Raw genomic sequence first — 23,111 nt, forward strand, 5'->3', positions numbered from 1 at the left:
CTAGTGCCACTGTCTCAAGAGGGGAGGCGGGAGGGCACTATGATTATATATATCTGCCAGGTAAGTATGAACAAACTTTATTTTATCATTAAAATATCATTTTGTTCATGACACTTACCTGCCAGATATATATATAGCTGAATCCCACCATTGGAGGTGGGAAGAGACAGAATAGGATTTAGGAAACAAATAAATGTAGGCGAATGACGCCTTGGTTCCTTACCTGTTAGCATAGCTGACTTCGAGGTTACTGTCACCCAAGCCTGCTTCTGCTTTATCCAGAGTCTCCAGCAAGGTAGGGACCTATAAAGCTGGAGAGATCCAGATGACCTGTCCAAGGGGGCGTGACCACAATGGGACTAGATCATGTGACCATACAGAGAGGGAGAAGGAGCAAAACCAACCACCTGACCAAGCCTATCTAAGGTAAAAGAACCTAGCATAGGCTAAAAATTGGGATGTCCACCACTCAATGGCCACCCAACAACCAGAAATAAACAACAACAAGATTAAAAATACTACCTAACCCCTAAAGGATAGGATGAGTATTGCCTCTCTTCTCCCAACATAGTGTTCTGCGGAAACGTATGGTCCCAGCGAAGAGCAGTCTTCAAATGTCGTCTTCACATCCCGCAAGTAATGCGGCTTAACACTGAATTACTTCTCCAGAAGGTAGCACCAAGAATATCATTCAGAGACATGGTTTTTGGAAAGCCATCTGAAGTCGCGATAGCTCTAACTTCATGAGCTTTACTTTTCAGAAGTCTCATGTCACCTTCTGGCAGGAGGAATGAGCCTCTTTGAATAGTACTTCTTAAAAAGAATGCTAAGGCATTCTTGGACATGGAAGATCAGGTCTCTTCACCGAACACCACAGATTGTCCGATGAGCCTCTAGTATTCTTGGTCTTGGCTAAGTAGAACTTAAGAGCCCTGACAGGACACAAGACTCTTTCTGACTCTTGCCCAGTGATTTCCGTCAAACCTTTGATTTCAAAAGATTTGGGCCAAGGGTTTGAAGGATTTTCGTTCTTGGCTAAGAACAAAGGGATTTAGGGAACATACAGCATTAGGGCCCCTAAAGCCAATATGTTTGCTAATAGCCTGCACTTCACTGATCCTCTTAGCTGTCGCCAGAGCAGTTAGGAAGACAGCTTTCCTAGTCACATCTTTTGAGGGAAGCAGAAGACAGAGGTTCAAAATTACTAGACATAAGAAACTTCAGGACAACATCCAGATTCCAAGAAGGTGTCCTGAGTTGAGGAATTTTGACAGTCTCAAAGGATCTTAATAGATCGTGAAGATCCTTGTTATCGCATAAGTTCAGGCCTCTGTGCCTAAAAACTGCCGACAACATACTTCTATAGCCTTTAATAGTCGAGACTGCCAGTTTATTCTTATGCCTAAGATAAAAAAGGAAGTCAGCTATTTGTGGTACACAGAGGTCGTGGACGAGGAAATCCCTTTTACTCCTGCACCATCTTCTAAAAACAGACCACTTGTACTGGTAGACCAAATTGGAAGAAGGTCTCCTGGCATTGGCGATGGCCTTGCCACAGATCTCGAAAAGCCTCTTGCTCTGGCCAACTTTGAGATAGTCTGAATGCAGTCAGACTCAGAGCGGAGAGGTTTTTGTGGAACCTTTGAAATGTGGGGTTGTTTGAGAAGGTCCACTCTCAATGGAAGCGTTCTTGGAAAGTCCACTAGGAAGGACATGGGTCTCTGGAAACCAATTCCGCTGCTGGCCAGAAGGGGGCTATTAGAGTCATCCTTGTCCCTTCTGACGTTGCAAACTTCCTTATCACTTCTCCCAGGATCTTGAAGGGAGGGAAAGGCGTAAAGATCGAGGCCCTTCCAGTCCCAGAGGAGGGCGTCTCTGGCTAACGCTCCTGGGTCTAGGACAGGAGAGCAGTAAAGGGGGAGTCTTTGTCCTGGACGTGGCAAAGAGGTCCACCAGGGACGTCCCCCAAATTCTCCACAACTCTAAACATACCTCCTTGTGAAGAGTCCACTCGGTCGGTAGCAGCTGATTTTGCCGACTGAGAAGGTCTGCTCGGATATTCTCCACTCCTGCAATGAACCTCGCGGAGAATAGTGACCCTTCGAGCATGAGTCCAGAGCAGGATCTCCTTGCAAGGATGAACAGGGGACGAGATCGAGTACCCCCTGTTTTTTGAGGTACGCCAGAGCTGTGGTGTTGTCCGAATTGACTTGGACAATTCTGCCTGCAACTTGGCTCAAGAAGAATTGAAGAGCCAGAAAGATAGCACCCAATTCCTTTTGAGATTTATGTGCCAGGACACCTGTTCCCCTCTCCAGGTGCCTGACACTTCCTCCCCCCTAGTGTTGCTCCCCATCCTTCCCTGGACGCGCCGGAAAACAACACTAGGTCGGGGCTCTGAAGAAGAAGAGAAACCCCTTCTGCCAAGCTTCAAGGGGTCGAACCACCACTCAGATGATTCTTGACAGCAGGAGATATCTTCAAAATCTCTTCCAGATTCTCCTTGTCCCTCCAGTTCTCCGCCAAGAAAAACTGGAGAGGTCTGAGATGGAGCCTCCCAGGGAAACAAACTTCTCCAGCGAGGAAATGGTCCCCAGCAAACTCATCCATTCCCTCACCGAGCATGTTTCTTTCCCCAGAAAGGACGAAACTTTTGCTAAGCATTGCCGCTGACGTTCCTGGGATGGAAAAGCTCGAAAAGCCACTGAATCCATCTGAATCCCCAGATAGACGATGGACTGAGTCGGGATCAGATGGGACTTTTCTTGGTTCACAAGAAGTCCCAGGGACTTCGTCAACTTCAGTGTGAAAGTCAGGTCCTCCAGACACTTTGACCGGAGAAGAGGCTCGGATGAGCCAGTCGCTCAGGTAGAATGACACCGAACACCCGCCAGGTGAAGCCATCGCAACATTTCTCATGATCACCGTGAAGACCATGGGAGCTGTGTGCACAAACCGAAGCAGAGAGCTCTGAACTGGAAGACTCGTCCCCCCAGCACAAATCTCAGGTACTTCCTTGATTGAGGATGAATGGGAACATGGAAATACGCATCTTGTAAGTCCAGAGAGACCATCCAGTCTCCTGGTCTTAAGGCCCCTAGAACCGACTGGGGCGTTTCCATCTTGAATCTGTCCTTTGAAATAAAACGGTTCAAGACGCTGACATCTAGGACTGGTCTCCACCCTCCCGACTGTTTCGGGACTAAGAAAAGCCTGTTGTAGAACCCCTGGAGAATCCAACTTCAGAACTTGTTCCACGGCTCTTTTTCTAACAACTGCTCCAGGAGGTCCAAAAGAATCTGTTGCTTCTCTTGATGGTAAGACGGCGACAGATCCCTGGGGGACGTAGGACAAAGGGGTGGAAACATGAGAAAGGGGATCTTGTAACCTTTTTGAAGACAGTTAGGACCAGGCGTCCGCCCCTCTTTGTTCTCCAGGCTTCCCAAAATAAAAAGCCTGGCTCCTACAGGTGTCTGGAGGTGAAAGAAGTCACTTTTGCCCCTAGGTTTAGAGGGGGCTGCGCCTCTGGAGAAACCTCTTCCTCGCGGAGACGATCTAGAGGAAGAAGCTCCTCCACGAAAGGGCTTCTTCTTCCTGGTGGACAAAACTGAAGCAGACGAAGAAGAAGAAGGAGCTGGAGGACGTCTAGAAGAATGAGCCAACAGGTCTTGAGTGGCCTTCTCCTTAAGACTAGCGGAAATGTCCTTGAATCAAGGACTGGGGAAGAGATGGCTGGACAAGGGAGCAAACAATAATTCTGCCCTTTGCGAAGGAGAGACAGACTTAGCAGTGAAGTCACAAAACAAAGCCCTCTTCTTTAAGAGGGTTGTACCAAAATGAGACGCCAGTTCTTCAGATCCATCCCTAACTGCCTTGTCCATACAGTTAAGGACACTAGAGAGCTCCCCAAAGTAATAGAGTCCGAGCTTCTAAGCTTAAGATCTAAGGCTCCCAAGCACCAGTCCAAAAATTAAACACCTCCATGGTGCGGAAGAGACCTTTGAGATGATGGTCGGTCTCTGACAAGGTCCAAGAAACCTTAGCAGTAGGCAGATGAGACCTTCTGGGAGGCGTCGACAAGACTGGTAAAAATCCCTTGAGAAGAGGAAGGAACTCTAGGGCTGAGATCTTCTCCCGTCTCATACCACATACCAGCCTTGCCTGAAAGCTTAGACGGAGGCACAGCAAAAGAGGTCTTGCCTTGGGACTTCCGTTCCTCCATCCACATGTTGACTTTCTTGAAAGCCTTCTTGGTCGCCAACGAAGAAGTCATCTTCAAAACCCAGGAGCTCTCCTAGCTTTGGAGGAAGCTAGCTGAGAAGGAGGAGAAAGAGGAGCCGAAGGTTTAAACTTGTCCCGAACAAGTCCTAAGCAAGCTGGTTAAAACCTGGTAGTCGGAAGAAGAGGAAGCAGACGAGAGCTTGTTTCAGCAGGATCCGAATCGGCAGACACCTTCTCCCGCCACAGTCGGAGAAGCAGGAGAGTCACCCAACACTTTGGGGGGAACGAAGGCCTTGAGGTCCAATCCGAAGAAGGGATCTTCTTTTCTCAGATGAAACAGAATGCTCCGGAACGCCCTGAAGAGCAACCAAGGAACGTCCTGGGAGCGTCCTGGGCGGAGCGCCCTGAAGAGCGCGCCACAGGCGCCACGCCTGAAAAAACCGAAGAGCGCCCTGTCGGCGCCCTGAACAGAAGCGCCCTGAAGAGCTGAAGAGCATCATGCAGCCACGGGAAGAAGCTCGCTGGGGCCGCCCTGTTGACGAGCGCCACGCACGAGGAGCAAGAGAGCTAACTTGGGCGCCACAAGGCGACGACACAGGAGAAGGAGACGACGAAAGCGGAGCAGGAGAAGTAGACTTCCTGATCTCTTGACAGGCAAAGTCAAGTCCTTGCGACGACGAGGAGCAGAGTCCTTCTCTGCAATAAGAGAAGACAACTGTCGCTGCATCTCCAACAAAATCTTCTTAGAAGGTGAAGAATCCTGTCTGGGAGGAGAGACAATCCTATGGGAAGACGATGGGCGAGGGGACGCCTTCTTCTTCCTCACAGGAGCAAGAAAAGTTCTCTCCATAGAGCGGCTGGGGCGCTCAAACATCCTCATCAGACGAAATCCTAGACCTCTTCTGTGGCGGTGGAAAGGCTTCAAAATAACTAGCCGACGAAGAAGACTGACGAAGAAGCGTCCTCTTGAACACAACTCCTCTTGAGAGGACGAGAGTCCAACGAGAATTCCACCCCTTAACGCGGGGGAGGACGCCTCGGAGGACGAAAAGCAGTCCTTGAGAATGCGCGCCAAGCACGATCTCTGGCAGCCTGGGAAGCGACAACAGGAACTGCGAAGGGACGCCAGATCGGTGGGAAGCCCCGTAACCCTCTTGCGGCTTTCGACATGCCTTCTCCCTGAGTCCTGGGAGTCTGACAGCGGTCCAGGCCTAGAAGCATTATGGGGCCGATCTGACGCCCCCTCCACAACACTGGGGGACACTACACTTCACAGCACTTTGAAGAGATGTCACTTTGTTCTCGAGCGCACGGATAGAAGTTCATGATCTGCGCCAGGGCCGAACCCTCCACAGACACAATATCAGGGCCCGAAGGCAAAACCACAGGGACAGGTGCAACATCAACTACGTTAGGGATTATCAGGAGAGGAAATAACCTGACTCTTGCACACACTCCTGGAGGAAGACCTCCTAACCCTGTCACGCTCCAACTTGCGAACATAGAATCATAAGACTTCCAGCTCGCATCCGATAAAGGTTCACACTCCTTACATCGATCATCTATCAAGACAAACATGCCCCTACACCTCAAACAAACTGAGTGAGGGTCTACCGAAGCTTTCGGTAGCCTCACCTTACAATCACTCATACAACATACACGGAAACTAGCAGAACTAGAACCAGACATAGTTAAAGAGAGGTCATAAGCAAAATCCACAACAATCCAGAAAAAGCGTATGCCAATCCACAGTCCAAGAATCAAAACCAAAAGTCAAGAGAATACTTAAGTGGAATAAGCAAGTTAACGAAATCCAGAGGCGGAGGTACTGAAAACAGATGTTAACAGTACCGGCGACAGAGAAAATCTGAACAGAAAATGGGAATGGTTCCCGATTCCCGCCTCCCAGCGGCGGGAATGAGTACTAACCACCTGGCCACACTGCGTGTGCCGCGAGTTTTGAAATTCTGTCGGATTTCGGAGAAATACAGCTATATATATATCTGGCAGGTAAGTGTCATGAACAAACTGCTATTTATGCCTATAGTATACAAACTATCGCTTATTATATATAAGGCTAAGCCATTACATGAGAGGACAATCTCAAGGAATAGGCTAGTGGTGTTCCTGTTGCCAACCACAGACATTTTCCCAGTCACGATAATAAGCAGGGGAAAGAATGACTCCTCTTTACTTCCTTCACAGCCTCTTTATTTCCTTCACAGCCTCTTTATTTCCTTCACAGCCTCTTTATTTCCTTCACAGCCTCTTTATTTCCTTCACAGCCTCACAATCTGAAGCAGAGATTGATAAGGCCCTTCGCCTCAGAATTTTTTTTATTTACATTAACTCTACAAAAAAATCAAGACTGTCATTCTGCAGGGAATGAGAGGAGCTTGTCCTGACAAAGATGAATGAATAAGTCTGTGATCTGCTACAAAGTAGCTCTGATCAGAGAAAGACCCCCATCTATGACACCAGTCTGACAAAATGGCTCACTCCCTGGTACACTAATATTAACTGATGTGGGTAAAAGAGATGAGACGGCTAAAGGGGAATCTCTGGGTGCTTCCATCAAAAGAGCTGGCAGAGTGGAAAGTCACTTAGCATGGGGCCAATGAGGAGCTGCCAGGGTTATTTGAGACACATAATGAAAAGCACTCTGTTGATCACTCAGCAAGTTAGACTGACAAGAGGAAAGGAAAAGATATCCAGATTGTCCCAGGGCCTGCTGGAGATTGTTGTTTAAGGCAGTCCAGGAGTCTAGAAAGGAGAGCAGTTCACCTAGATCTTCTGGTATAACCTTGTGTCAAACACTGGGGTTCCCCAAAGCTCACAAAGCCTTTCTCTATGCAAGATTTTAACATGATACCCTGCCCTTGGAGAAATGCAAGAACAGGAAGACTCCCAGGGGAAGACTTCCTAATGCAAATCCTAAAGGTAAGAAAAATTATTCCTCATGAACAAGAGTCCCTGCTTGCCAGGCAGGGTCTGTGCCCATAGCAAGATGGAAAAGTGACAAGCTGCTAAGGAACCTGACCCAGTACTAGTAAATTCAGTCTCCTAAATGGCACTTCCAGATCAGACTACATTACTGTTGGTTGTGAAAGACTACTTTGTACCAGGCACTACGACACTGGTTAAAAGCTGAGTGTAACATCATACAATCAGTCTGTAACAGACATTGGCATGCAAAGGACCTGTACCATAGCTGGAGAGAACTGCCACCATGTGTGCGGTCCCTACCATGAGTGAATGGAACGGAGATATTACGAGAGAATTGTCCACTGGAAAATCAATTGCAAACTCACGAAGACAGAAACCTTCACTGGCCAAAGGAACAGAACGGAAAACCGATCAGTCCAGTACCAGGGGATCCATATACAGAAACAATCCACAGTATGCATGAAAGTTCTCAGACCACAATTCCCTTTGTCTGGATGTTCAAGGGAAATGAATATCCAAAAACACATGCTTATGCAGGAACATGCCCTAGAACACAATCATCTAAGATAACCACAGAAAAGCACATTCTAAGATAACCAGAACTGTTGCTCATATGCTGACAGCTAATTCAGAAACTGATCAGTAATCTGCTAGTGGGCCAGTTCTGTGATGGAACACAGTGAAGGGTGCAAACTGTCAGGAGAACCAACTTGCTTGCAGGTTTTCAAGATAGGGATTGTTAGATCTGAACTGATCCCTGTGAAGTGAGAAGGATCCTCCCTGAGGAGACGAAGCTAACAACAGACAGCCCTGGTCTACTCTGTGATCGAGGACACTAATGCTTGAACCAAATGGTGTCAAGCATAGTGTCACTAACAAAGATAGAGCAGATAGCAAACAGTATGAAATGTAATCAAGAAGCAGTCTTGTATTCTCACACCCACAGCCAGATCAGAAAACAAATCCTAGTACTCTGTATTTGTAAGTTATCAAGTATATATAGATATGCCCTTGTACAAGTAATGCATGTACACAGAAAGTAAGCCAGCCTGCATGAGCACACTTTGTATTAGAGCCCATTTAATGTAGGGCACAGGTAGTGCACATGCAGGGTACTGCATGTTTGTGAAAAGTATTACCACAGGTAGCACACACAATCAAGCACAGGGAGTGTGCAAGCACTTGCAGCACAGAAGTACAGGCATTACAAGGTAGTGTGCACATGTGTAAGGCACAAAAATGAACAGTGCATAACCATATGTAGGCCACTGAGGTTATCACAAGAATGGTAACCATCCAGTAGGGACACCAAAACCATAACCAAAGAGATTAAGAAGACACAATGGGATGATCTTAAGGGCAGACCCACTCATTCCCATGATATCCAGGGTAGATAAGGGAAGATAGTAGTAACTAATGATAAGTGTATGAATAGTGCCCATGCCTTTGGTCATAGGTATGGTATGAAACTCCTGTCAGAGGGGAGGAACTACAAGACAAAGGGTAGGGAGAAAATTCAAAACCATGCTTCATACTACTACCTTACTAGTTTCCATTCAGCCCCAAGAAATGTAACAGAATTCATGGATGAAAAATGTATCTAGGAAAACTTCCTAAAGGAAGCCTGTACATAAATGAGGGATCGTGATTAGACCAACTACTTCTCCCAGAGCTTGGTCCCTGAGGGGAGCAAGACCAGTTCATCTTTTACAAAAGGAACACTGTGGGGAATCCTGGAGAATCACACAGAGGAGAGACTTCAGAACACCACTTTCATAGTGGTCTGCAGACTGAGGCAAAAGGATGCGTCCCACATGCCCCCCACGAATAGGTCAAATCCGCGAATGCTTAAAACCCCTCTAAAAACACTTAGAACTGCCCATTTTGATAGCTTAAACCAAGAAAAACCCTGTAAAAATGCTTATACCTGAGTATTTTAATAGTTTTATCACAAAAAGTGCATTTATTCATGAAAATTATATGAAAATACAGTAATTAGTGAATATTTCTCAGTGAAAAATACCGCGAATGGGCGAATTTTCCGTGAATGATGGCTAGATATGTTCCACAGAGAAACCCGCGAATGCGTGAGTCCATGAACCATGAGAATGTGAATACGGGGGGTTTACTGTAATGGAAATGGCAGAGAGGAAGAACTTGAAGAGATGAGTTGGGGAAAAGGCAAAAACAGAAGGATTACAGGAGGTGGGGAGTTCAGAGCAATTCCCTTTAAGAGATTTCTGTTGCCTACCCACCACACTACATTCTCCCTGACCTCTTGATTCAGAGGCAGGAGCTGAGAGGGGGATCTTGATAAGCATTTCAATAGTGCTTCAGCTGCCATTGAAGAGAACATAGATGGCTCTGCCCATGTGGAATGAGTTTCTCCAACAACAGATGACCAAAGACTACCTGCCAAAGCTGAGCTGGTTGTTTCTGCTGGGACAGGACCTGCGCCACTACCTCCCATGAGCTTGCTCACAAGTCTACTGATAAGGCCCTCACTGTTCCTGAGTCAATGAGCATGCCCTGGTACTTTGCCTGCCGTCTGGGAATGAGACTTGATTTCTCCTACTTGATCACAATCCCAAACTTTGGACAAAAGGCAAGAAGGTAATCTCTGTGCCTGTTACTCAATGAAACTATCACTTTCACTGTCATCCCACGGACACACTTGTCTAAAGATTTCCTTTGACTGCAAGGTCCTACAGAAAGTGCTTGTGTTAACACTAAAAGAACCTTCAATTGTGAAATTTGACAGTGATTTCTTAAAGCCTACAGTATATGTAAGTTCTGGATGCCATAAGTATATTTTGTAGAGTAAGCATTGTGAAAGAATATACTGTACTGTGACTGTAAAGAAAAAACTTCGTATAAGAGACAGTATAAGGAGTAATTGTAATATAAGGATCTTAGTACTGTATGTAAATCCTAGGTTAAGCACCGTATTGTTATAAGGATTGTGTGAATGTGTGCACAGATTATTATGTAAAGACAATTAGGTTAAAAAAGGCTTAAGTATACTTAATTGTAGTATTTTTTTTGATGGGCATCAAAATCTGAATAAGGGTACAGGTTAAAAAAAATTGGAGTAGTATATTTTTACGTATATATGCATTCTCTTAGATTTAACTTAGCTAACTGGTTAGGTAGTAGGTTCATGAATGAAAATGGTACTGTTACCAAATTTGGTTGTCTAATCTGCATGAGTTTTTTTTTTAATATAAAGTATTTTAATAAGGCTTGTGTTCTTTTTGTTATCCTTTCACATTTTTTTTCCAAAAATCAAACTCATTGCTTTTGAAATCCTTATTTGCCCTAGTCTGCTCCTTCAAACAGCTCCATAATCTACAATACCGCTCTCTGGTATCTCACGCCCATGCAGCGAACTGTGCACACAAGAGCAGGCAAAGACCAAAGGTGAGCTCTCCCTCCAGTGGGAGTACTCAGACTGTATGTCTTCTGGAGAACACACATGCCTCTAGCAAGAAGGTCGTGCTGGCTCTCCCATATGCACTCCCAGAAAAGAATAAGGAGGAGCCTAGCTCATTGCTGGAGTGAATGTGGTTCGTAGACTGAGCACTGCAACATGAATGGGTGGTGTGTGCCCCTTTCTTTAAGACTCTTTGGAACAGCATACCTGATCACCAACCCAAGCATGTGCAGAGCAAGTGAGATGCACATGCTTGTTCAGGTGTGAACCCAAGAGTTTACAGGAGGACTAGGTGGGAGCACATGCCCTGCTAGAGGTACAGTGATCCTGCACCTCCATTCTCTTCTGAGAAAGGCAAGCGAACTTGAAGAGCCTACCTGGACTTTTTACTGAGGCCTTAGACTTCCCCTTCTTCTTCCACCTACACAGAGGAAGAGGTTAGGGAAAAGGAGAAAGACTACAATGCATTCAACAACAATGATGAAGAGTGCCCTACATATTTGTTCCCTTCTTGTAAATCTTGGTCGAGGTTGGAACTGAGGACAATGATACACCCACTAGAGGATTTGACATTGGTAGAACTACTGCAACAGGAGGACCCTCCATCTTTGCAGCAGACAAAGATGACACTGGGGCAACTGCAGACACTACAAGTGAAGAAGGCTAAGGTCTCAAATCCTTCTTCTCCTACACCAGGTTGTTGAGGAAGGCTTGTGAAAGACTGACCACCTGGGATAATCAGCATATGCTATATCTTCCACAGATACTTCAACGACGTCTTGCCAGTACCCAGAAAGTCTCAGATAGATGAGATGGACGGTAAGGCTGTTGCTGAAGGAGTGCTGTCCCTCTTAGAACTGTTACCATTACTAGGCAGTGGGATAGGGATGGAAGAAGATGGTAGCAAGAAACAGAAGGACTTGGTGGTGTCATCTTCCTCTCCAAAGAAGCTGATACTGTAAGTGCTTCTTTTACCTCCTCTATTTGCCAAACTTCTACTGTGGCAAAGTCCAACCAGCACTCTCTTTACATGGGGAAGAAGGTGTATATGCCTTCCCCCTTACAAAAAGAACAAAGCTTACATTGATCCTCTGTTACAGGAGACATGAAGCACCAAAAAGGACACCCAAACCTCTCACAATGACATTTTGCATGTTTCTTCTCCACTCCGAAAAAACAAGAACTAATAAAACACACAAAACAGACAAACATGCAAGCAAACAGGGTAGCAGGCTACTCTTCCAAGTTTCCAATGATCAACCAGGGCAGGCAGTCAAGCAAAGCACATCTGCACTATACAGTGGCCAAAAATAGGTGAGTAGTGATAGAAGGTGATTGAGGGGTGTTCCACTACTCACCCCCATCTCCACCAGTTACCAAGTTCAATAACTGATCCACCTTGTGCTGAAGGAGACTTCTACATACAAGGTGATGGTTTATATTTCAATATGAACAAAGGCAACTTGCACCAAAAATACTCATATATAGATGGAGATGTTTGTATTTTCATACTAACAAATGTATGACAACCAAACACATAAAAAGATATAACAAATAAAGCTTCATCAGAAGCAAATTTCTGTACTGGAAACAAGTGCTGTGAACTCAACAGCTCTCAAAAGAAAAGTGTAGCTTCAGCAAGGTGAGTGTTCAGACCCCTACTCTATCTATAACCAACTTGCTAACATGCTTCAATGAGGGCACCAGCCTGCACTAGAATTTCTGGGTGTGCAAGAAAATTAAATTATCAATACTTACCTAAAACTGTATGTTGAAAACATACTTAAGAGCACAAGATTAATATCAACAAGTAATGGTAAGTAATAAGTGTTTACCTTTTAATTGTTATCTATGGCAAACTACCTCTTGGTCCCTAGTAGTCAGTGTAACACACACCTGGTAAATGATTACAATACCCAGATTGTCTGCAGAGTAGTAATACACAAACATGTTTGGATATCATTTAAAACCTACTCAATGTATTTTTGGAATGTCATTTTCTATACACTTTTAAGTATATATATAGCTAACACATTATCTTTTCAATCTGGGACTCACCTAATATGCATTCAGCTATCTGAAAGATTTTCCAATACTTTCATTTACTAAAATTACATTCTATTTATTCATTTCCATCTTATTAGTTTATTATTCCTGATCAATAATTTTTATGTGTTTGCTATTTACCTTTCTTATTTTCATACTTCTTCCTTTAATTATACACCTATTCCCTTTGTCTCTTTATCTTTCTCTCTTACCAATGCACTGCAGAAGGACACTTGGGAAAAAGGGGTAAAACAGGGGTGGGGAGACAATTTTATTGTTTAGGTATGATTCGCAAGACCACTAAAGGTTTACAAGATAAGTGATCTGGTGGAACAACTTTGAAAGGAATGTGGGGAAATAAATTGTATATATACTTAACTAGCGCCACTGTCAGCGGTCCATATTGTATATATTATAAATGTGGTAGAACTATAGAACAGCTCCGCATGGGGTGTTACCATGGAAATTTACTTTTTCTATAGTATTTTGGTTGCTTATCAAGAATTTACCATTATTTTTTGGCAGTCTTCTGTAATTAATCTGTAATTAACCTCAGAACTGATATGTTATTGTATGCTGGACATCCTTGAATGCTATCACGCATGTGCAGTGTTATAGGGGAGCTTTTGATAAAAAGTGGAGTTTCCTTCACAGGAGGGTTTGGGGGGGCGGAGCTCCCCGGCTAAGTGACATGGCCTGTTAGGTTAGGTTAGGGATACGTTAGGTTAGTGTGGTTCCTTTTATAATAGGTTTCCTTAGCCAATCCCTTCTTGAACATATGGCTGCCTGATGACTTGCGCATGCATGGAACCATTCCATAACAACAACATGGCAGTCCAGACCTTCTCCCAGCGATTTCCCCCACCCAAAACCCTGTGTTCCCAATGGGTCCCCAAACATGTTGGATAGGGTTATGAGGTTAATTTTAACTGACCGACAATAAACAACACCACTTCCTTCATCAGCAACACTAAAAGTATATGAAAAAAAATCAATCCTATATACATAATATATATATATATATATATATATATATATATATATATATATATATATATATATAAATATATATATATATATATATATATATATATATATATATATATATATATATATATATATATATATATATATATATATATATATATATATATATATATATATATATATATATATATATATATATATATATATATATATATATATATATATGCACACCATGTATATATAGCCTAGGTGTGTTAATCAGTTATGTATTATGAAGGATTTTATTTACAGTGATTTAGGTCAGGTTAGTCTGGGTCACGCAGGCCAATAAAGGGGCTCCCCTTTTGTTATTTAAAGCCCAGTACACCACATTAGGTTAAATTAGGATGCCTCCCTGTAACTGCCATTGCCACATCATGTTACATAAATTGTTAGGAGACTGTTAAAGATCACAGAGATGAAACAGGGCAGCCTAGGCATTTTTTCCTACGGAAGTCTGAAATGGCCGACGCTGCCCTGCCGCATCGTAGCGCTTACCTCAGCTTTATCTGGTGTTCTACAAGTGGCAATAATAAATTCGGGGGGGTCCTTACTGGCGGAGAGTTGTTTCACTAATTCTAACCCCAGCCCTCTGTTACTTCCTGTTACCAAAACACTGCGAGCCAACATTACGTAGAGCCGGTATAGAGGTTCAGCTACGGCATTCAAACCTGGCACCCTTATCTTATAGTTCCTAGGTGCCGTTGTTGTTGTTGTTGGTGGTCGGCTTCTTCTTCTTCATTTTAAGTTTAGTGACACACGTCAAAACCTGGCCTCTCATTATGTTTCTCCTGTATCATCTTGGTCATTGTTTCTGGATCTGTTTAACGAACAGTTTTCACTGCACCGCCTTCTTCAACGAAAAGGGCATGATTTATTCTTTCATCTTGATTACATTACAGACAGCTATGAAAGCTTACAATAATTCTGACCTTGAACAGATGGTAATCTTGAAAGGGATGGTTGATTCGCAAGTTCTTAATGGCTGTATCTATCCATCTCCTTCTTTAGACAAATTATTGCTATTCAGAGATAGAGAATGTTGCTCTGTTTAAATGCAGAGCAAATATATTTGCTACTGTTCTTATTAGGCGTTTACTGTATGTTTTATACGCATATCTGCTTCCTCAAACATGACCTAGTTTTATATCAAGATAGTGTAGGCTACCGTTTCTAATCTTTATTGCCTGTTGTATTTACTTAACTAATTTTAGTGCTCCCACGCATATTCTGATCTTTCTTAACAGTTTCAATTTTTTACTGCACACGTTGCATGTCGCCTTGCTGCCCGCTGTTGTGGTCTCGTAAACTTTATTTTCATTTTCATATCCCCGTCTTATGTAGCTTTCTGCTCGAATTCCAAGCATATCTCTCTTGATATCCTGCCTCCTTAATTTTTATAATTTTTTTGGCATAAGAATAATGCACTGTTATTTTCGTCTTCTTTACATCTGTTTATCTTCTTCTGAAGTTTGCTTTTTGATATCATAACAAGGAAAACCCTTTTTGTACTTATTTCTTTAACATAAGGCTGAGGGCCATTTCCTTCTGCAAATCTCCTTTTCTGCGTTACCTTCTCATTTTCTAGAGTTTCCATAATTCCTCGTATAACTCCTTTCGTTCGGATTTTTTTTATCAAATCCAGGTTGATCATATTTTCTACAAACTATATTTATCGCAAATTTCTTCGACGCTTTTATTCCAGCAGTTCCCCGACGGGTAAAAAAACTTGATCTTCAGTGATCTCTAATTAATCTTTTTCTTTTTTCTTTTTTTAGTATGGAGTGGGTTGTTCGTATATGCCCCTTACGATTCTGAAGGGGATGCTTTCTAGCACATTAATACCTTTTTGTTTTACATGGCTACAGGTTTCAGTGCTTGCAAATATTTTTGGGACTTCATCAGTTTACCATACCTTCCAGTTTCAAGCTATGACATTTAATTATAGCCGTCTCGTGCCTTTCTTCCTTCCTGTGGGAAATATGTCGTCAACAAATACCAAGGACTCGATTTCAATAATTATCACTTATATTTTTTTTACGGGTGGAATTAACTTGGTCTATCTCGATACTGCATATCTTGAGTCCAAATATAGTTCTTTGTCTTACTCTGTCTTCAGTCTCGATATTTTTTGTTATTCCTACGGGCTATTTATTACTGCTCTGCCTTATTCATTAATTATCACATTTAGCTGCGCTTCTCTCTGTTCTATCGCTTCCCCATTTCTTTATGGCTATTACCTTCCATTTCCTTTTAATTGACAACCTAGTTCATTTCGACAGTAAATTTTCAGTTCCTTCTCATTTGCTTTTCACTGAGAACTTAATTCTTTAAGACAAATACTTTTCTTTCCTTCTCATTTCCTTTTTAATGAGAACTTATTTCCTTTTGACATTTGGTTTTCAGTTCCCTGTCAGTTCTTTTATAATGTGAACGTAGTTTCTTTTGACGTTCGCATTTCAATTCTCTCACAGTTCCATTTTAACTGTGTACTTAGTTCCATCCCAATTCCCTTTAATTTACAAACAAATTACTTTTCTGCCCCTTGGGACATGGTGGAATTTAACAAGAAAAAGAAAAATTCAACCATGTAAACACTTGGTCACTGAATTCTATAGCCTGCTGGTAAGTAGTTCCATACTGGGTCCTTATTGCTTCTATATAAAATGAAGGGAAAATATTAAGATTTATTAGAGAGAGAGAGAGAGAGAGAGAGAGAGAGAGAGAGAGAGAGAGAGAGAGAGAGAGAGAGAGAGAGAGAGAGAGAGAGAGAGATGGAAGTTTTATTTTGTCTTTTTGTTTTGCCAGATCCTCATTACGAAGTCTCAAGGCAACCTAGTTTCTATGTTCGTTGGTTTGCCGGAGATTTTGACTAGACTTCTTTGTTGTGAAAGAACGAAGAGAATGAGTCCACTTATGTTGGACAATATACTTCATACTGAACAGGAAGGTCACCACTCCTATCACGAAAGATATTCGTCATCCCGAGAAAGTGATACAGAGCAGCTTAGTCTTTTATTTGTCCCTCCGCTAAAAAAATGTATGAGTTTGCGTACGTGCTGTTGCCGACATCGTTACTGTATTCAGGAGATCTCATGCCATTTGTATTTTTTGGACGATGTGATAACTGGATCGGCGGTGGCCGAAGGGCGTCGACCATATCCTTGAGTAAGTCACCCACGCGTCTCCTCCGTCAATTGACCTCTCAGCCCCTCAGGACCTTTGGAGACTTCATGGACAGGGAAATGACGTCATCCATGACAAAAGTTGGGCGCCATTTCTCTTCCCACAATTCAAATAAGGAACTTTGTTGACGTACCTTTCTTTTTTTTTTTTTAAACATGTCAGTCTTGAAATAGTATGTACTTTGTAGGGTGGCCATATCTAATCATGAAAAAATACCAGGATATATATATATATATATATATATATATATATATATATATATATATATATATATATATATATATATATATAATGCGTGCGTGATTGTGCAGTTTAATCAGCAATGTTGCACATGCAACTATTATAATTTTTATATCAAGCTGCATATCAATGTTGTGTTCACTATACCTTGAGGTGGCTTGCACTCATAGAGGAAACGATATGGGAAGCGCACCTGCCCAGAGGAGGATTCGAACCCATGCCTGTTTGGACTGGAACCCCTGTCGGAGATGCAAGGGGGACTTTTCTTGAGGGACTTCCTTCGTCCAACCCCTGGTGACTCATTTGACTTCTTTGCCTCCTTCAGGAACCGACAGGTGATCATGACTGAGGCACAACGACTGAAGCTGACTTGCAAATTCTTCCCTATGTGTCGATAGCCTTAGAAATTTGTTAGGAAGTAGATCGTATTTCTTCAACGCTTCTGAAGATGATCGTCAGCTACTTGGAAAAAATGTACTGTGGAATGTTACTTCGCAAGGGAGGGTTATTTACACAAGTGTAACGGAAGACACAGGGCCATGAAACCAAGAAGCTGGCTATTTTCTAGCCAAGAACGAGTTATAAAAGAGAAGACCTGGATTTAAAATGCATATTTCAGTGGAAGAAATGAAATCAATTGCATACAAAACACAATCAGAGCCAGCTGAGGCCAGAGTGCATGATTAACGCCATCCACCTCTTGGAGACGAATGACGAGTGCGGTGCACAGGGGTGAGCTCTTGGTCCTAGTAGGATTAGAGCCGATGGCAGCGATGGTATCCGGGTCTTATTAGAATTTGTAAGTCGATAATCTCATATTAACACAATGCAGCGAACCGGTCAAGACAAACCTGTATAAGGATGGTCGAAGGGCAATTTCTCGATTTCAAGTCTGTGACTCTGCCCATCATGATAACTATGATAAACTAATTATTATTATTATTATTATTATTATTATTATTATTATTATTATTATTATTATTCAGAAGATCAACCCTATTCATACGGAACAAACCCACCAAAGAGGCCACTGACTTGAAATTAAAGCTTCCCTATTCATATGGAACAAGCCCACCACAGGGGCAACTGACTTGAAATTAAAGCTTCCCTATTCATATGGAACAAGCCCACCACAGGGGCAACTGACTTGAAATTAAAGCTTCCCTATTCATATGGAACAAGCCCACCAAAGGGGCAACTGACTTGAAATTAAAGCTTCCCTATTCATATGGAACAAGCCCACCACAGGGGCAACTGACTTATGGTGTTCATATGGAACAAGCCCACCACAGGGGCAACTGATTTGAAATTAAAGTATTCATATGGAACAAACCACAGGGCAACTGACTTGAAATTGAAGCTTCCCTATTCATATGGAACAAGCCCACCAAAGGGGCAACTGACTTGAAATTAAATATGGAAACCAAATAAATGAAATTAAATTATTCATATGGAACAACAGGGGCTTTGAAATTGCTTCATTATTCATATGGAACAAGCCCACCAAACTGACTTGAAATTAAAATGAGGGGCAACTGACTTGAAATTAAAGCTTCCCTATTCATATGGAACAAGCCCACCCAGGGCAACTGACTTGAAATTAAAGCCATTCATATGCCCACCAAAGGGGCAACTGACTTGAAATTAAAGTCTATTCATATGGAACAAGCCCACCTCCTCTGACTTGAAATTAAACTATTCATATGGAACAAGTTTAACAGTTAAAGCTTCCCTAATATGGAACAAGCCCACCAAGAATATAAAAATTGATGGAACAAGGCAACTGATTGAAATTAAAGCTTCCCTATTCATATGGGAACAAGCCACCACAGTTAACTGACTTGAAATTAAAGATTCATATGGAACAACCAGCAGGGCAACTGAAAATGATAGTAGATTCATATGGAACAAGCCCACCAAAGGGGCAACTGATTTGAAATTAAAGCTTCCCTATTCATATTGCCTGAAAAGTATCATTCATAAACAACCCACCAAAGGGGCAACTGACAAATTAAAGCTTCCCATTCAATGGAAGTGACCAAAGGGGCAACTGACTTGAAATTAAATATTCATATGGAACAAGCCCACCACAGGGGCAACTGATTTGAAATTAAAGCTTCCTTTATTCATATGGAACAAGCCCACCAAAGGGGCAACTGACTTGAAATTAAATATTCATATGGAACAAGCCCACCAAAGGGGCAACTGACTTGAAATTAAAGCTTCCCTATTCATATGGAACAAGCCCACCACAGGGGCAACTGACTTGAAATTAAAGCTTCCCTATTCATATGGAACAAGCCCACCACAGGGGCAATGACTTGAAATTAAACTTCCCTATTCATATGGAACAACATACAAAGGGGCCACTGACTTGTTCTGTGTTCATTAGGAAGAAGTAAGGGGAAGTAAAGGGAAACACGGGAAGAAAGGTCTCACTTATTAAAAAAGAAAAAAATAAACGAATAAATTAACATATAGACAACACTGTAATGCATTGCATCTTTGCTTGAACTCGAGAAATGAGAAATGGAGCCTTTAGAAACCAATGCCAGAGAAGAGTTACAAGCTTTCTTGGTTTAACAGTTAAACTAAAGGGTCCCACAAGAATATAAAAATTATGGCTGGAATTAGAGGCTTTGGTCAATGGGAGCAGTTAATAGAAGATTCGACAACCAGCAGGGAAAATGATAGTAGATGAGCGTCAGGCTTGTTAGTTTGCCTAAAAGTATCACTAAAACTGGGACAAGTGGCTACATGGAAGATGTGAGAAAATGCCACGATATATATATATATATATATATATATATATATATATATATATATATATATATATATATATATATATATATATTAACTTTATCACATACACAATTGTTCTGTGCATTAGTAGAACTACTAACAGGACCTCATTCAAACTGGATGGTATCTAATGGAGTATTTATTCAGAAAAAGTTACAAGCTTTCTTGGACAAACAGTCCTCATTATCAAGTATACGGATGCATGACAATGAGGACTGTTTGTTTATCCAATAACTTTTTCTGAATAAATACTCCATTAGATACCATCCAGTTGGAAAAATATTTATATATATATATATATATATATATATATATATATATATATATATATATATATAATATATATAGGAAAATATTTTATATATATATATATATATAATTATATATATATATATATATATATATATATATATATATATATATATATATATATTTATTTATTTATTTATATATATATTATATATAATTATATACTGCATATGCTTATATAATATATATTTAATTTTCCTCGTATCCAGGACTTAAAAGACATTTATCTTAGCAATTTTAGCATTGCCTTGATTTCAAATTTCATGAAATTTAGGCTCCCAGGCCAAGCACTGAAGGGGCACTTTCGGCCATTCAGCGCTTAAGACAATGAAGAGGGAGTTGGAGTGGTTGGACAGCAAGATGAAGAGATCCACAAAATAAATGAGATGAACTGTACGGATCTAAACGTAGAATTGGGAGAAACCCCAACAATATACGAAGAAGTAGTAGTTAGAGAGACTGGACAGCAAACACCCTTTCATAACGTGAGGTCCTCTGGCGCCACTCTCCCCCTGCGGGACAGATTTATCTTTGAACAATTTTCTCTGGACCGTCTTAGGATCTGATAAATACCCACGTGGACTCTTCGTTCCAATTCAGTTGGAATAGAATGGAATATAAAATTTAGGCCAAAGGCAAGCAGTTGGACCCATGGGGTCATTCAGCGCTGAAAGCGAAATTGAGAGTTAAAAGTTGTAAAGGTGTACCAGGAGGAAAACCTCGCAGTCCCTAAATCAGTTGTTAGGAGAGGGTAGAGAGGAAGATGGAAAAAAGAAAATGTGGACGGAGGTACAGTAAAAGGAACGAAAGAGGTTGCAGCTAAGAGCCGAAGGGACGCTGCAAAGAACCTTAAGTAGTGCCTACAGTGCACCGCATGAGGTGCGCTGACGACACTAACCCCCTACGGGATGTACTGCGCGAGGTGCACTGGCGGCACTAATCCTCTACAGGGCCAGTTCAATTCGAAATGAACATTTCCTTAAATGACATAGCCGTTATTTATCGCTGAAGGAGCAGTGAGAAGCTCATTCAAAGTCTCAACCCACAGTGTTTTCGTCATAAAGTTCAACTGCAAATGTGGAGTTCGTGTTGAACCCTTTTTTTTTTTTTTTTCCTCAAAAGATGTAAGTCAATCCAGTGGGCGGGAAAGGGAGCAGATTGGGGAATGTGCAAGAGCATTTTCGAGAGAGACTTCAATATGGACTCTTTCAGGGAGCGCTTCTATTTCAAGAGCAAATTCGGTGAGACTTCTACTGCAGCAGTGTTTTGCATGGTGACATCATCATCATCATCATAATCATCACCAGCGCCTTCGACGTCCTCCGGAGCAAAGGGCCTTTGTGAAATTCAGCCACTCATATTTCCAATGCTTTCACTTCTACAAATCTCCTCTCATCTCCACCTTCCCCCCCTCATAGTTCTCATTCAATCTGGGTCCTCCAAGTCTTCTGGTGCCCACAGGAGCCCAGCTGACACTATCACGCACTATTTTCCCTGGTACTGTGAGATGGATACGTCTAGGCCATGCCATCTCCCCTTCATATTCCCTTCTGAAATAATATATCACTCTCTCCTGACATCTTTCTTCTAACATTCTTCTTAAGGCTTCATTCTCAAATCGACTAACCCTTTTAAATACAGATTCACTTCCAAACCACGATTCACGTCCATACAGCAATATGAATCGCACGACACCAAGATATGGTCTTTCTTTTGCATGCAGTTTCATTTTCTATTTAATTTCCAAACATCCAACTTGCCCAGTGTCTCATCTAGATTCTTCAGTCTTTCACTATATTTCATCTCAAGAAAATCTGTATTGGGTATTATTGTTTCTAAAAATATGACAGATTCAACCTCATTAATCCTCTCTCCATCAAATGTTATTTCATCCTTTGTGCTACATACTCTGTCCTCATTACTTCTGATTTTCGTAGAATTTTCTTAAGTCTCCTCGACTCTTTAAATACATGATGCATTCTATTAAGCAAGCTCTGGAAATCTTGCGGTGCTTTGCTGACTATAAGAGCATCATTTACATACCCTAAGTCAAAACAAGTTTCTATCACTACTCCATTCTAAACATTCTGCTCCATCTCCAACTCCTTTTCTCATAAAATTCACGAGAACGGCAAACAGCAAAGGCGACATAACATCCCCATGTAGCACCTCGCTATTTACTGCAAATTCACATGACAATTTCCATCACCGTTAACTTTGAACCTACTTTACTCATTGGTAGTTACAACAACTTTCACATATTTAACGGGAATGCCATAGTGAAGTGACGCAAGACCTTCTACAATATTGGCCTGTGGAGACTGTCAAATGCCTTCTCGTAATGAACAAAAGCCACCACAAGTGGATTTGCAAATTCCTTACGTTGCTGTGTGATATGTCTTAAAGCAAACATTTGATGTTCGCAACTCATACTTTTTCTTAAAACTTCTCTTTCATCTCTGATTATGTTTTACCACTTTCCTTCTCCAGTCTGCCACCACAGACTAAGTGCAATGCATTTCTAGGTAACACATTCAGTCAGGTCACGTTTCTTTGGTACCATTACTATAACTTCCAGTTCCATATTCTGCTAAGCAGTGTGCAGCAGTTAGCATACGAGTTCTCATTTCATTTTCAGCTAGAATCACGGTAACCTAGAACGGTTCTCAAACTTCATATATCAAGGACCCTTAAACATGAAGTAGTAGTAGTATTAAAGTAGTTTAACCAGACCACTGAGCTGACTTTCAGCTCTTACAGGGCTGGCCCGAAGGATTAGGATAAAATACCACATAGGCTTAACGTTCTCATACTGCAACACATTCACACAATAAATACATTTACTCATGCTTCCACACTACAAAGGTATGTTAAAATTCATAATAAGTTAAGTAACATTTAA

At 41.8% G+C, this 23,111-nt stretch overlaps 1 protein-coding gene across 1 annotated transcript in view; it reads right to left on the minus strand.

Moving 5' to 3' along the window:
• The window catches only part of LOC136850514 (C-signal-like), a 27,441-nt gene extending 12,952 nt beyond the window's left edge, over positions 1-14,489 (minus strand). The window contains exon 1 of the mRNA XM_067124093.1: positions 14,171-14,489. Within this exon, the coding sequence (XP_066980194.1) occupies positions 14,171-14,302 (132 nt within the window). The 5' untranslated portion in view covers positions 14,303-14,489. The remainder of the gene's footprint in view (positions 1-14,170) is intronic.
• Positions 14,490-23,111: the final 8,622 nt, after the last annotated feature.

Source organism: Macrobrachium rosenbergii, chromosome 22, assembly GCF_040412425.1.
Source record: "Macrobrachium rosenbergii isolate ZJJX-2024 chromosome 22, ASM4041242v1, whole genome shotgun sequence".
In the NCBI taxonomy this organism is placed as follows: domain Eukaryota; kingdom Metazoa; phylum Arthropoda; class Malacostraca; order Decapoda; family Palaemonidae; genus Macrobrachium; species Macrobrachium rosenbergii.